The sequence below is a fragment of the Pyxicephalus adspersus genome, chromosome 4, assembly GCF_032062135.1.
Source record: "Pyxicephalus adspersus chromosome 4, UCB_Pads_2.0, whole genome shotgun sequence".
Classification (NCBI taxonomy): Eukaryota; Metazoa; Chordata; class Amphibia; order Anura; family Pyxicephalidae; genus Pyxicephalus; species Pyxicephalus adspersus.
Genome location: NC_092861.1, coordinates 93,802,224 through 93,819,399, shown reverse-complemented (window position 1 = coordinate 93,819,399; position 17,176 = coordinate 93,802,224). Strand labels below are relative to the sequence as shown.

Sequence of the window (17,176 nt, the reverse complement as noted above, 5' to 3'; positions counted from 1 at the left end):
TGCCCACATATTTCCATAAGTGCCTCTGTGCTGCCATATTTTTCCCATGTACTCCCACAGTTTAGTACTATTGCTCAATTTGTGTGAGTTTCTGACTGTATTTGGCATATTTAAAACATTTTTGGTGAGTTTTTGTCATATTTAAATATTCCCCCTGGAGGCCATTTATCATATGTTTAAAACATCTATAAATACATACATTCACATATGACAATCTGAGACCACGGTGACACTAATAACATTCAGATATATGATTGCTTTACATTCTTAGACAATAAATACAGCAATAATAATTGAAATGTATTTTTATATTTAAATTATATGAGCATGTACAATATACATATCAAGATAAAGAACTCTGAGGCAAAACATGATAAAGAATGCATATGTGCCATAGTAAGTACCATAAAGATGTCACAAAGCCTGTTAATATGTAGATAATCATGGAATTTCTGTACAAATTCCCCATTCTCATACCGTTCAGTAACAGTGTTTATAAATGTAGGTACATGAAAATCAATACTTCCTCCTCCACTCACAATAAGCAGTATTTGGGCACATCCACACAGTCATTTACATTAAACAAATATTCTCAAAATAAAGATTTTCTTTTTCATTATATTACCCATTGTCATCTCTATATACATCGTCTCTCACTTTTTCAATGTGCTGTTTGAACACCTACCTACTAGCATATGATCTGCGCTTCTTGTAAGTAAATTCTATTTCCTGTACAGTTTGTAATCTAGGGAAATTCAAGACATTTATTTTGGGTTACTATGTAAAGTAGTGCTTGGATTGAGATAGACATGAAATCTGACCTGTATATGCTCGGTGGTCAATGGATGGATCAAAATAGAACGTGAGTTGATACACCTGCCTTGCAATCTGCTTCCAAAGTACCCTGGCAAAAGAAGCTGCACCGTGTATGGATTAACCTTCACCCAAATTGTTTGCTAATATTATGGTAATCGGGCATTATTGGATTTCACTAAGCCTTTGTATGACATAGCTTTAATTATATTCACTTATATTCTTCCTCATAATTTGGGAGTTCTGAGAAAATATGTTATAATAACAGGGCTACAATCTCTATTATATTGATTTGACTTAAAACTCATGTCTGGGGCTAATGGTCATTAAGTTGTCCCACACCTACACTGTTCAGGATAAGTTAACATCTACACTCTTTGATCAAATAATCTGGTTAGGATTTGCAGGGATCCCTCATCAAAAACAAAGACATTGGCTTCCCAAGTTTTAGTATAGGACAAGGTTAAGTTTAATAAAAAAATAAACCCAATGTTGTTTGTGGTCTTTTGCTGGGCCATGCTCATTGAAAAACAGAGGTTCAATACATTTTTGTAATTTGCACCCAATCATTACAAATATTCAATACTGTACCAGATACATTATCACCTGTTAATTTAGTTTATGGAAATGTGGCTAGGTATGTTTCCTATAAATGTATAGCCGAAGAGGAGAATTGGAATATTCAGAATGTGTTACTCGTCTACTTTACAGAATCTCCATTCAGAAGATTACGCCATCATGGATAAAGTCGGGAAGAATTAAACTATTAATTGCTCTCGGTATCCCCGTTGCTGAGACTTCTCACTCTACTAATTAAAGTGCTTTCATTGCTGTCTGTGTGCCCATTGGGAAGATTTAATTTTACCTTATTTTCCAGTATTGGGAAATGAGGGGTAATTTTCTGAAAAGCTATTGATGGAGATAGCTTCACAACAATATCCACAAATTATACTGGAAGGAGTGAAGGGTGCATTTTTTTCATAGTTCAAAAAAACTTAACATGATCTCAAGGAAGAATTGGGAAAATCGTAGATGGGGCACATTTTCTTCTTTGGGCTAATTTCTTATAAAACCTCTCAAATATGGCAAAATCTGATCCCTGCAATGCTAAAAAAAACCTTTACAGTAAGTGCATAAATCCATTTTAGAGCTAAACACAGGTTAAAAAAAAAAGGTTTCAGTGTTTTTTATAAAAAACAAATAATGCCATCTACTTGTAGTATATATAGTAACTACAGCCATTGTAATGGGTCCAGGACCTGCAGCTTTGTTTATTGTCATTCCCTGTAACTTCAGCTACATAAATGAGCTTGGTAATTTATCACAGGTTTAACCCTAATGGATTTTAGGCAATCTTACGATAGTGTTAAATCAACACAGTCAATTCCTTTTGACTCTAGTAGAAAAGTCAAATACAAGAATTATACTTGCTCCTATGCATAAAACGTATATTTAATATTTTTACACAGACCCACAAGAAAATTGTAATGGTCTTATTAATAATTAAAGAAGAAAAATAAAAAAAAGAACCAAATAAATGAGTAATGTTTTTTTTTCAAATCAGTTAAGCCCACTAAACCTTATGATACTTCTGATGGTGTTTTAAAGTCAGTGTTTGTATTACATATTTGTCAGAATTTACAAATTGGACAAGGGACTTCTAAACTGGCAAATCAGGTTTTTGGTGGTGAAGTGACATTACAATAGGCCCCCACAGTCATGTGGCTTCAGATTGAGCTACTGAAGTCTAATATATTTCATGAACCTAAATTTCTAATTTCTCGGTCACCATGGCTGTCTACTAGATAAGTTTACTCCTATCTGACAAGTTAGACCACTTGCATTCCCTCTATTTTTTCATAACGTAGAACACTTAAATTTTTTTTATTTCCTAAGCTTTAAAAGGCAGAGGTAGGCAAACTCCGGCCTTTAGGCTGGATACGGCCTAGCCAGTTTTCCAGTCCGGCCTAACGCCCCCCTAGTTATTTATTGTTGTATCCAGCCTAATTGAATTGTCTCGTTATCGCGTGTTCCCAAGATATCATCGAGTTCCTCACAGAAACCCCAGTTACTATGCCTAAAAAGCAGAAGCAACGTGCAGCTACCAGTCTCCGGAAGGTTGACCTTGAATGTCGTGTCTTCAAAACCCCGTATGGACTGACGAATTATTCTTCGTCCACCGCGGCAACAAAGCCCTGTGTTTAGTGTGCAATGACACCAACAGCACTTTCAAGCGGTCGAATCTCAAGGGGCATTTAGATGCCAAGCACACATACAGAGACTACACCGCAGATGAGCGTAAGACTGAGGCTGCTCGCTTGCAGTAACGGTTGGATCAACAGTTGTCCCTCTTCAAGAAGCAGGCCTCCAAAGCTTATGAGGCTGCTGAGTGTCACACTCGTGCCTCCTATGAGGTGTCCTTGTTGATTGCGAAGAAAATGCATCCTTTCACTGATACAGACTTTATAATAGATTGTATGCTTGCTGCTGTTGATGCCATTTGTCCCGAGCAACACAACGCTTTCAAGGCAATCTGGCTGTCTGCCCGCACTGTGACTGGACGCGTCGAGGACTTGGCCTCTGATGTCCGGTCTTGGATGTTTACGAAGTTCAAAACTCTCGATATATTCTCCATCGCCTTGTACAAGGACAAAGACACTGCGCAGCTAGCTGGCCATCCTTGTGCATGGCATCACACTTGAGGTAGTTGAGGAGTTTCTCAGCCTCATCCCGATGAATGGATTGACAACTGGCCAAGATGTCCCCAATGCCCTCCTACCTGCTTTGAGTGGTTTCAACCTGTCAAAGCTTGTCTCAGTAACTACTGACGGTGCACCTGCCATGGTTGGATCTACCAAGGGACTTTCACAGCTGCTCAAAGACCACTGCTGCTCTTTGGGCTGTGCGCAGGAGATACACAAGGTACACTGCATCGTTCACCAGGAGTCATTGTGTGCCAAAACAGTTGGCATGAAGGACATTATGTTGGTGAAGTTAGTGAAGGCAGTGCTTGCTTGTCCTCTCAACCACCGCATCTTCAAGCACATGTGCAAAGCTGCAGAGTCTGATTACGGCGAACTGCTTTACCACACTAAGGTTTGCTGGCTCTGCCATGAGATCGTTTCCTTGGTCAGTGAGAGAGGTCTAAAAGGCTTTCAAAAGTTCTCTGACGAGCTTTGGCTCTGTCGGTTCAGCTTCCTCACTGATATCAGCTCTCATCTTAATGAACTTAACCTGAAGCTTTAAGGACGTGACGTACTCATGACGAACATGGAAGTCCACGTGTGGGTATCCGAAGCAAAGCCGATTCTATGGGAGAAACAGCTGTATGAGGGCTAAGGGCGACTATGTCCATTTCCCGCACCTCGCCCAGTGTGATGCAGCCCTCGTTGAGACCGAAGAATGCATTAGTATGCTGTCAACCATGCAGAATGAATTCTCTTCGCGCTTCACTGATGTGCGTTCTCATTCGCAAGAGTTCAAGATCGTCAACATTCCTTTTGACTTTCCCTATGATGACGCCCCCTCTGATGTGCAATTGGAGTTGACTGAGCTACAGGCTTCAGATGTTCTCTTGTCCAAGTTTACTTCTTGCACCACTCCCATTGACTTCTACTATCAGCTGCCACATGCTCAGTTTCCAATGTTGTTAGCCCGTGCCAAGTGTGTGATCGCAATGTTTGGCAGCACTTATTCGTGCGAGCAGCTGTTCTCCAAGATGAAGTTTTGTAAGAACAAGCTGCGCTCTCAGCTTACTGACAAACACCTTAATGATATTCTGTTGCTGAACTTTTCATGTGATATTGTATCTGCATGCAAATGGGATCAATGGGAAACGTGCAACATCATGTTTCCCATTGATCGTACTGTATTTTTATGGAAAAAAACTTTCCTTGGACACCTTGTTTCTTCTGGCCTAGTGTACCTTCTTAACCTCCTGAAATGGCCGAGTACTCCAACAAGTTTGCCGACCCCTGCTCTAAGGGCTCTATTTTTAAAACACAGACTGTGGCATTCCTTCTAGTACTGCTATTAAAACAAATAGATCTGGAAGATTCCCACGAGGGAATGTTTGTTGGAATGTCAAATTTGGTTTTATAAATAGAGCCCCAAACGGTGGAATGTCTACATACAATGCTATAAATCAGCCAAAACAGAAAAGGCATAACCTATTTTTAAAGGTTATATGTTGGAAAAAAGAGTACTTCATGTTTGTTCTGTTACTGATTTGATTCCCCAATACTTAAAAACAAGCTTAGACTGTAATTTCAGTGATCCTCGCTTTATTCTGTAACATATATAGCTATCTCCCTGCTTCAATGACCCAATACATAAATGATTCTAAGAGAAAAGATAACACCAGTGTGAAAACAAATGACTAAACTAAGCTCCAGTGAACAAATGTGTTTTTTTTTTGGTGTATTTCCCTTAACCATCAGCTTGCCATGACAGCCAAATTTGACTGGAGATGTGGAGACATAACTCTGGTTCTTAACATGTATATATTAATGTGATTTGGCCTTCAGTGCAGTTAGGGACCCCACTGGTCAGCTGATACTAAAATCTTAACCAGTATGGCGATCATTTACAATGGTGCTCATCAGTAAAGGTGCCAGGAGAATAACTATAGATTGTAAGCCATGACTAGATTCTGTGCCTGGAGAGGGAAAGCAATGCAACCAACACTATATCCTGACACTCACATAGGGAGGCTATGCCCATCTGCTGGCATCTGTAGTGGTTGTTTCTTATCCTAGATTTTCTTATTTTTGGTTCTGTCCCAATAAAATAAATTCTATGGAAAGGGGCGAATGACAGACAAATGGCAGGCGCTCCATTCTAAACAGTAGAAATTTTTATACACCTGGACTAATGCTGGAATTTCACCTCCTGCTATCAGGAAAGGGAAATCTAACACCTGTACAGCCCTTTCGTGCCAGCAAATCCCAAACTATTTGCTACAAGCTATATGCAGAACGTAAAGGAATAAGTGGTTGTAGGCAGGCCGATAACTATAATACTGAAAGTGCTACGGTGGCAGGGTAATGTATTAATATATATATATATATATATATATATATATATATATATATATATATATATATATATATATATATATTGATCCTGCCCAGAGAGCCACAATCCGTTCTTTACAATTCTCAGCTGACACCAACACAAAGCTGTTAAGTGAAAACAGTGTGCAAGATATAATTGACCATACCATAAAATTGTAAAAGATATCCTTTTACTTGCATACAAGTAATCCCATATGGAAAAACATATATTTATAGAATAGTGGTATCTCCTGAGTCCCATGGCTCAGTTTGATTGAATTTGTGTGTAACAGCTGTCACTGAAAGTGAAACACCATAGGTTTCTTCACACTTGAAAGGCAATTCTTCTGGTAGTAATGGTGTGCATACAATTATGTACACCGCTAGAACTATATGATCTTTACAAAGAACCTAAACTGGTGTATCAATTGGAAGACTTTTTTCACCACCTTTTGAAAAACAAAAAAATATTAGATTTTTCATCACCTCCAGCAGCAACTGGAGACACAGACAGCAATAAAAACCTGGCAAAAAGTTTGTTTATCGCTATTAACCAGGCGAAAATTAAACTGTACATAAATCCAAAAGCTATTTTTTTTTTTTAGCAACTTGTTTGTACGTTTGGCTTCATGATTTTTCAAACCACCACCTTACAATTAACAGCAAAATTGCACTTCTTCAGTTGGTTGTAGGGTTGTCTAGTAAGTCTGACAGACAGGATAGTCTAGTTAGTCTGACAGACAGGAAGTCCTAGGGCTTGCTGATAATTTAGAGGCAGTGGCTTACTATTCTCAGTCTGCACTGAAGTGCTGTTGCTAGCAGGATCTCACATTTTTCCAAAAGACTTTCAATACACTTTCATTACAGAAGGATTCGTCGATATTTTAATTAGATATCCCTTACAAATGTATGCAAATGTTATTAAGGCAGTTCACCCTCACTATTACTTTTCTGCTAAGTGCCTGTAAATCCAGGAATTGACTGTGTTGAAATTTTATAGGACACAAATTGCATAAAGATGATAAGTGCAGTAATTGTAACAGTTGAGAAATACTGTACATACTTTAAATACAAAATGTGGCATCACAGGGATACAGTAAATCATTTGAAAAAAAACTTTGATTAGACTGTGCTGTAGGTTTCCTGCAATTTGCAAATACTGGCTTTAACTCAAGTCAATATGCCATAATCTTATTCTATACTCTTCTATCCATCCCACTGAACATAAAAAAATAAAAGTAAACACAACCCGCAGAATCGGGTACAAGTATTTCCCTAATACCCAACATGTGGGAAATTGTTAATGCAGTTCAGCATTAACTATGTTCCTTAAGGATTTTTTAACAATAAAAAAGCTTAAGAAATGGATCTGGACTCAAAGTCGTGACTCGTGATGCCATGGCATCACCTCTTATAAATGTCCTCCAACCACTTCTCATCATCTTGATCATCTTCCTCCTCTAGTATGGGTTCCACTGTTTCCAATGGGACAGGAAATGGCATTGACAATTCTTGACTCGGCGGTGACTTCACATGGGATTTAAGTCCAAACTTGCGTTTGAGTAAATGGAATTGTTCTTTAACATAGTAGTAAAATTCATACTCATATTTCATTCGCTGGTAAAGAACTTGTAGGGCATTGGGAGAAGGGAATGACTTCTTTACTGTGACTGTCAGATTTCCAAGTTTTCTGTGTTCTGCAGGGTAATTAAGAAAATAAAAGAAATGTATTATAAAACAATGCAAAATTATATCATTAGAAATACCAGAACAGTACAATATATCTACCTAGAAAACAATGCAATGGAGTCTTTTTAAATACAATATCTTCTTTCCTATGGAAAGATATCAAATCAAATATGGAGTATTTACCCAATATACAGTACATTATTGTAGGATGTATTGTAACACGGCGTATTGCCAATTAGAGATGTTTTTTTTGTTTTACCTGAACTTGGTTTGACCTAATATTCAAGCTTTTCTATTTCCTTAGCAGAAAGAAAATACACTTCCATGTCTTGTGACTAAAACCTAAAGTGTATCTGTAGACAAAACCATTTTTTTTTTGTTTTGGATAAAGTTGATAAGGATGGGATCCTTGTCAAGTTTTTATTGTAGTCCATGCCACTATTGGGGAAAATCGAGAATTAGAGAATACAAAAGCCTTAACTGAAATTTACCCACCAAGTAAACAAGCAAGATCAATTACTCTTTAGTTGGATGACTCTGTCTGGGGTACTTAAAAAACTGCAAATGAAGCCTATGAGTATTTTTTTATCCCCTGTCACCAATGCCTTTAAGCATAAAAGTCCTGAACATTGCAAGAGAGAACCTGGCCCTGACCCTACCACTATTATGTTATGTTGATGATTTTTTTTTTATTTATAATTACCTGAAGCTTTTTGTATTTTTGCAATATCCTCAGTCTGGTTTGGTCAAAGTGTTAAAACTTAAATGTACTAATGATGATTTTAGCATTCATTTAGTGTAAGAAATGTAGTAAATTTTGTAAAGGATTTTTTAGACGTTCATATACATTGTATAAAACACCACATACCTGGATTTTTATAAATGGTCATGACATCTTTAAAGTAGTGTGGCAAAAATCTTTCCAATAGAAGCAAAACATCTTCCAGCTCTTCTAGAATTCCGACAAGTAAAAAGTTCTCATTTACGTTTTGTTTTGCACGTTCCAAGGCCCACTCACCAGGATCCCTGGAGGAAATTGAGGTTCATAGGTTGAATAAGCTACAAGACTTTCTGTTTCCTTACATGAAAAAAATGACTTTTTGGATCTCTGCTCAAACTCTGAAATCAACTGTTAAGAAAAATGCTGATGGAAAATTCACTTAACAGAAAAAGTAGAAAGAGAAAATGGTCAGCCAAGTATGACCTTAGTTATTATTTTTAATGTCCAATCACAGAACATTTATATCAATTTCAGCATGTCTATCTGAGAAATGGTTCTTGAGAAATAAAAGCAAGATACTTGTTTAATTAGCCTGCATCCACAAACTTTTTAAAACAGGATGTGTCCTAGTTCACTATAATTACCTTATTCCAACCCACTAGGGAGCATTTTGGTACTGTGAGGAGGAAGGAAGTTTTTTTTTTTTTTATCAGAGTAAATGGCTTATCTGAAGCATTGTAGTTACTGATGTTTAATAAAAAAATACTTCTGATATATCTGAATGGGCAGCGTGTAGTGACAGTGCAGTCTGTGGGACCCAACGTTTTTTTATACCTTCCCAATATGTATTTTCTATACTAAAAGCTCAGCACATTAATATTTACCTGCATTTTGGATGCTGTCCACAAAAATATGGAATAATGTAAAATAGTCTGGGATTGGAACACTCTGCATAGTTTCCTAGAATACACTCATTAATGTCCTGTAAAAAGCACAAACAAATGAGTTTGATATTGTACAGTACAGGGCAATAAAATCAATGGTAATATGCACTGATATCCATAAAAAATTTACCATGGTGGTATCTTAAAAATCAAAATAAAAAATGAAGTTTTTTATGGAAGTAAAGATGCCATAAATCCTTCTCTGCCTGTTAGAATGAGCAGAAAGCACAATGTAAAATCTTTACAATCCAAAGCAGCCAGCCCAAAACAACTTCCATGCAAATGTGTGTGATCAACTCGACCCCACTGATCAAGGCAGCTGAGGGCTACAAATCTGCAATAGGATGAAAGCTAGGAGACAAAAGGAGGGGGAGAGCACAGATTACATAATTGGAGGGGTATTTTAAAAAGTAATAATGATGCAGTAATGTGCAAATAATGCTTTACATAACTTCAAAATATAGCAAAACCACCTAGGAAGGGGGTTGGAGCTTTAACACAGAACATTGGTTAAACAATTGACATGTTTTAGTATGGGATCTATCTCCCTACTTGTGTCCTCAATCTAAAACAAAAAAAAGGATAGGAACTAGAGCCAAAATTGAATTTGTAATGCAGAACTATCTTATAAGGCCATGAAAAGCAAGCAAATCTGGGAAATCAGATATCTCAACACAACCTGCGAGGTGTAAAAAAGTTCCAACTGGTTTAACTTTCCAGCATCTATTAAAAAGCAGAATAACAGTTTGGAAGACCCCTTGGGTAGAAATGAGATAACACTGCTATTTGCCAATTACTAGAACTTCGGAATCCAATGCTGGTGACCCAGGGACCCCCCAAAGCTCATGGTCACCTGCTGTATGCAACTCCCTGATTTTAGGAATGTCTGTGTTAAAAAAAACTTCTTCAGCACATTTTACAGTTTGTCTGTTACCAGGCTATTGAGGCCCATCAATGCATTGTTTGGATGTGCTGGGGACCTTCCTCAGCAGCGACTTTTCTAAAAGGTTGTAATTGTATACTGCAGACACCTCTGTATTAGAGACCCTCAATTTATATTTGCTTATTTGCCACAGATACATGTACTGACAAATGTTTTTAATATCACCGCTGGTTCCTTACTTACAAAGTTCATTTAATATGCTATTTAATCTACACATTTTTTATTTTCCGGTCGTACAGCATTTCCATAAAAACACAAGGTCACCCTTATAATATTATAAATCGCAATTCAAAAATATATTTGATACAGAATTTCAAGTTTTGCTAGTTCAGTAAGATCAATAGCTGAGTTTATTGTACACCTCTAGGCATGGAGTAGTTCACAGAACTCAGTAGGGCATATTTGAGCTCACCACAACTATAAAAGCACATCCTCTTCATACAGATCTGATACCGAAAATATAAAATAAGCTTAATCCAAGCAGACAAGGCAAGACTGAAACTTAATGATGACAGCAATATATCCAGAGCTTGGATGTAATATTATGCATATGATAAAAACTAGAGCAAAGAAAATGGGGGGAAAAGAGAGTTTGAACCTTTTATTCAAGCTTTTTTTGCTGTTTGATGCACTTATGTTAACATGCTGTCATTGTAAGTGAAATATAAAATGTAACAGTGGTCATGGAGAAGCTAGGGAGGAAAAGTTCCACTGGGGATATTTTTTTTCTTGGGATAGTTGTTTTGTTATATATATGAATACAGCTGCAAAATAGCTTTGACATTACAAGAGCAGGTCCAGCCAAATACTAGGTATACAATGATCTGGACTAGACTCTTTAGGGACAGATAATGTGTATGTATGTATATATATATATATATATATATATATATATATATATGGGGGGAGGGGCAACAAGAAATGAAGGTGTTTTGAATTAAGGGTTTTGAATAGAATATATTTATCACCAAGCATCATGTCAATACAGTATATACGACCAATTTCAGTGGATATCAGAGGGCACATATTAATTGAACCAACAAAAAACAAGAACTAGATGGGAGACAACAAGACATATCATTGGATTATTTAGGTATTTACAAACGCATTCAGGCAATAAAGCAGTAATATATTGCAGTTTCTAAAAAAAAAAATGTTGTAAACTTTGTCCACTAATGAAGTGTCACACCCATATAGAGGCCTCCTTTAACATTGGAGGACCTGCAGGAAATTGTGTCCCTACAGCTACCGACTTGCATGGAGCTCCAACCTATTTGAAATATGTTGTGACTTTTTTTTAGATAGGGAGGTTTCCTCAAAAACAGAAGGGAAGTATCTGGAGAAATATTTTGCAGCTGACATATCTAATACTGATCCCACATTTGATATGATGTTGCACAGGATCTCCAGTTGTGGGTGAATAGAGACATAGGCATTTAGGCCTTTTCCTTGGGTGAAATGTTTTTGTAGAAATGAAAACTGTCTTTTTGATCTGAAGCTCTGTTGCCCTTGCGTTAGAGCCATACTGGATAAACTCCTTACTAAGAGCACATGTTTATGCTGATCTGTGTGATAGTGACATGGAAGATGCAACAAAACATTACTTTCAGGCTGGTCTGTATAGTATACAAATGTCAGATGTCGTTTTCATTATTCATACTAACAGAGGAAGGTGACAACATTGTGGATAACACTGTACCTCTCTCTAGGTTGTCACATGTGGTTCTTGAGAAGACTATAGGGGGCCATACCGACATTTAATGTACAGGCATGTTCTGCTGTTGTCATCATCAAGGGATTTGCTTACAACAATGATATTCAGCCACTGCTGGAACAGTACTTTATTTCACTCCATTTCTTTATTGCCTGGATTTATTTGTGAACCTCCTTTCTCATGTTGGCCTTTTTTCTTTGATATCCATATATTACAGAAATCATTTTCACCACAATCTCTATTCAGCAAAGTAACATTTAATGGCTCTATTTATAAAACAGGGAATCTGGCTTTCCCTTAAACATGCCCTGGTGGGAATCCATTACTGCCTCTAAAACACATAGACCTGGAAGATTCCCATGAGGGAATGTCTGATAACAATGTTTTATAAATAGAGCCTATGTGTCTGCTTTTTATTAACTTTACAAACTTGTCAGTTTCATCCATGCAACGCAATGTAACCTTTTTCCAAATTACTGTGCAGTTTGTCTGGATTTCTGAAGCAAAGCTTCCTAGAAGTCACCACAAGAGGTCAGCATGATGCCATCCTCCAATATTTGTATAATATAAGAAAATAACAGGTCCAAACTTCTAAGAAAAGACATTTCTAGATCGAGTCAGGGCTGAGTGCAAATTGCAGAACATGTAATACAATTTGAGTAGTTTTAACCTATTGTATATAATTTTTTTCATGGTAAAAAAACAGAACTGAACTCCAAGCAGAGACAAAATATATATATATCAAATTAGGTTATTTACACTGTGTAAATAACTTAATTTAACTTATTACATTCCAGTCTATGTACAGCAAAGCCCAAATAGGGAAGGGAATAACAGTACAACAAGCAAATTTGCTGTGCTGCAGTGCAGAGAGTATGCTGATAGGAAGAGAGGAGACTGACAATAAGAGAGCCCATATTTTTGCTGCTTTTCCTTTCCTTGTCTATTCAGAGGATGGGAGCCCCTTCAAATGTTACTGGGATGTAGCAGAGAAAACCCAGGTCTCCTCTCCTGCCAGATTGGACTGTGATGGGGTAAAAACAGGGCTGTATCTATAGTCAGGCACTGGAGGAGGTGATATGGGTTGCAGGGGTGAGGAGGTTGGCACTGCTAAAGTGTAATAAGGGTGGACTGGTCCAGCGGGCAGGGAGCGGCATTTGTTCCACAGACTGTTCTGCCGCCTACCAGCTTTTCCTTGCTGCAGCCCCCTCCATATTTAAGGGCTCTCCTCTACCCTCTCTGTTATTAACCTTTTCCATGTATAAACCTTTTCTATCTGTGCATATTAACTATTCATTTTCAATTCTAATAACCCTTTATCTATCCTGACCCTGACTGATCTCCTCCATCCAGAAGCATGGGTTTGGGCCATGCAGGGAGTTGTGAATACTTTTAACTGTATTGATGAGCAAACATTTCTATCCTGTCAGCTCTATCCTGGTTGGTATTTGTTTTATCTGTGTTTTTGTTTGTAATATCTGCACATTATTCTGCACACACACTTCAACTTGAAGTGTCAGACTGTACTTCTACTTGGCCATACAAGTCAGCTCCCCTTAAGCAGCAGAATCAATATTTGAAAGTGCCACAGGGAGCACAACCATTGAATGTGTCCCTGGTTGAAAATTTTATATAACATTTAAAGCAAATTTGAAGAAAATAAAATAGGAATTTTAACAGAAGTGACTGGATAATAATATAAATAGGAAATAAGAGGCATAACTAAAGTTTGCACCTTTGTGAGCTTCTCACAATGGGCATTCGAAGCTGCAGCTACTCAGAAAGGGCCTGCCTGTTTTCTTAAATGGAGGATGTCCAGCATCATCTAGCACTTTCTTTTTTAAATTATGTTCCTGTTTCCCTCTTCATAAGATTTCAGTTGCTTCAACCTTGGAGGCTTAGCATCACATTTGATTATTACCTAGTGCAGTCTTCATGCAATTGAAGTTAGCGAAGGAACACCTACTACTCCAGATTGGCACCTGTCCATGAAGGTGTTTAGATATTTCAATAAGTCTTCCCAAATGGTACCCAACTTTTTGTGCTACAGTGGAGGGGTCTTGAGAGACTTATTAAGGCAGAATGTATCTAAGCAGGCTGGTCTAGCACTGCATCATTTTGGAAGTTACTTCCTAAATATGCTGACATTACCAGAATAAAAAATTCTTTAAAGCAGTAGAATTTTAATCATTCAATTAAAATAATAAAGAAACTTGAAATCTACCTTTACACAAATATAATATTGGTGCATTTACTTTTATTTCAACAAAATATTTATAGGTGAGTGAATACAAGTAGTAAAATAAATAAAATTAGGGACACTTGATTAACCTTTTATTTTTAAGTGGATAAATAAAAAAAAGTTTTCATTTACTATCCACTGTATGTTTCGTGAAAATGCTCTATACCATACTTGAAGCAGAGAGGTATGTATTGTCCTGCACAACATGGTAACTTGGATTTAGCAATAACAATAGATATATTTTATTTTGTTTCATAAAACAAAAATGTTGTTTCAAAACTATTAAGACAACACCTGGGCCCCTTGTCACATACTATACAATGTATTTCCTGAATGCACTAATTTAGCCTTGATCTTGTTAGATACTGTCTGATGTACTGTGTTTTAATTGAAAAGTAATTATGTTTGTCAGGTTTGGTACCAGGATTTTTTATACTCTTTAGTGTTCTCCCCAGAAATTTTTTTCAGCCGGGTGGTAGGAAGCTGTAGCCGGGTGGTAAAAAAGGGACGTCCAATGCTGCCTTGCACTGCGCATGCATGAGATCGAACACTTTTTTTTTACATTATAAGAAATCCTCTGAAGGTGCATGCACACAAGGAACAGTGCAGAGCCTCTTGGGATATGTGACACAAATATCGCAGGAGGCTGCGGATTTCCCCTTCGGTCTCTACCGAATGGAAGTGAAGACTGAAGGGGAGAGGTCCTCTCCAAAAAAGTGTAAAAACAACAAAAAAAACAAAAAACGCACATTTTTCCAATTTATAACAGAGAAAGTCACTCTTTAATATAATGTTAAAAATGTGGGGATGCTTTATTAGCATCATGCATGTGATATCAGATGGGGACAAGACAGACAGTGACTCCCTCTCATCACTGTCCATATTCTATATAAAAACACTGTGAAGTTTATCCGCAGTGTGTAATGATGTCTTCGGCAGTGCAGTGTGATAGCTATGTGAGTGTAAAAGCTGCTTCTCATATTCTGCAGCCTAACAACTCGCTGTGTTCAAACTTTCAGATCTCCCAAACCGTTGGTTGTATTACCTTGACATTTTTAAGGTACACGTGGAACCATAGGAAACTGAAACTGTAGGAGCAAGTGGGGGACACTTGTGGCTAAACCTTTTTAAAATGTAATTAGTATGGCATTATGAGAACATAAATCTCTACCTAGCAAAATGTGCTGCCTGCTCTGTTACACGTATCTGTCTGCATCTTACCTCAAACCCCAATTTCTCTAGATTTAGGAGGTGCAGGGAAACAAAAATATAGGTGGAAGTTGGAGACACGTGTGGCGATCACCCTTCAGCACAATGGCATCATTAAAACATTAAAAAAAAAACTGTCCATCAAAATGCCCTTACTTGTTACACATGACTGTAACCTTCCAGTACCTCAAACTCAATAAATATTAGTGGGCAGAGTTCATTTTCTAATGATACCAGAGTGATGAAGTTTTAGGGGATGTTGACCACAGATGTACCTATATTTTTGGTTTCTTACACCTCCCCATTCCCCAATTGAAGTTCATAATGTTAGATATGGGGATAGGAATGTGTAACAGGCCAGGGAGGCCCATTTTGATGGGCAGAGTGTTTTATGTTATAATGATGCTGTAGTAATGAGATTGTAAGGGGAGAATGTGCCCACCACTTGCACCTATATTTTCAGTTTTGTACCCCTACTATCAGAGAAATTGGTGTACAAAGAAGAGAAGCAGACATTAGTTTCATAGGTATAGATTTGTGACAAGTAGGTATATATTTAGGGGCCCCACCCCAATGCTCCTTGCTATGTTAGTGGCTCCGGGGTCCCCAATTTGCACTTTCAATTTAGGACTCCTAGTTGCACTTTCCTCTGAAACAGCAACCGACATAATCCTGCCCCTGTACAAAGCATTGGTCAGACCACATCTGGAATATGCAGTCCAGTTTTGGGCACCAGTTCACAAAAAGGATATTGTGGAATTAGAGAGAGTGCAGAGAAGGGCAACTAAACTAATAAAAAGAATGGAGGAGCTCATCTATGAGGAGAGATTAGCTGAACTGAATCTATTTTCCCTTGAGAAGACGGGAATGATCACCCTGTATAAATATAGAAATGATCCATAAAGAGAACTTTTGTCCCAATTATTCACTTTAGGAACAATACAAAAGACAAGGGACACTCTTTGCATCTGGAGGAAAAGAAACTTAATCTCTGGATAAGGAAGGGATCCTTTACAGTATGTCTGTGAAAATGTGGAATAGGCTCCCTCAGGAAGTAGTTTCAGCAAGTTCTGTAAATTGCCCGGAACCTTTTCTAGAAGCACATCATTTAACTGAGTATTAAAGTTTTAAAGTAAAGAGAACAGAGAATATTGTTCCTGGGAACATGCAATTGCCTTATTGGATCATGAAGGATTTTTTTTTCTCCTGGTGGAGCAAATTGAACCAGGGTTTTTTTGCCTCTCTGGATTAACTATGTCTATAGTTTTTATCTAGGATATGTTTATCACCCTAGTGGTTAAACGTAATGAACTTGTGTCTTTTTTCAATCTATGTAACTGCTAGGAAGACCAACGCTGCTCCTAAGTGTAAGTCTAGGAGCTACTTAATTAAGTTCCTGAGCGTAGTGCTTGTGCTGTTAATGGCAGCCAGCGGGTTCAGCACTAAACCCGAACATTACTGCTGGCATTCACCATGCAGCCAACAGAAATGAGGACTAAAGCACTGACACAGCCAGAGCGTTAGGGTATATATTGTTCAGCATGTCATGCTGAAAACTGTCTAGAAAAATGTCTATTAGCATGTCAATTTTCCTGTTTCATCCAACAATCCGTTCATCTCTTTCATCATATCAACCATAAATTGATTCCTAATTTTTTTAATTTAATCAACCAATAGCGATCAAAATAGATTGTAGGATCAAATTAACCTCAATAGCTTATGTTGGAAATTTTCCATTGATAGTACAATTACCTGATAGGGTTTGAGACCTCTCAATTTATTTCTGTTGCAATATTGGAGCACATGATTTTTTTTAATTAAAAGAATGATTAAATGAAAATATAAGT

At 37.5% G+C, this 17,176-nt stretch overlaps 1 protein-coding gene across 1 annotated transcript in view; it reads right to left on the bottom strand.

The window, feature by feature from the left end:
- Positions 1–290: 290 nt before the first annotated feature.
- The window catches only part of UST (uronyl 2-sulfotransferase), a 149,234-nt gene continuing 132,348 nt past the window's right edge, over positions 291–17,176 (bottom strand). Inside the window, exons 6-8 of the mRNA XM_072409035.1 lie at positions 9,162–9,259; positions 8,425–8,582; positions 291–7,564 (exon numbers count right to left, since the gene is read on the bottom strand). Of these exons, the coding sequence (XP_072265136.1) occupies positions 7,272–7,564; positions 8,425–8,582; positions 9,162–9,259 (549 nt within the window). The 3' untranslated portion in view covers positions 291–7,271. The remainder of the gene's footprint in view (positions 7,565–8,424; positions 8,583–9,161; positions 9,260–17,176) is intronic.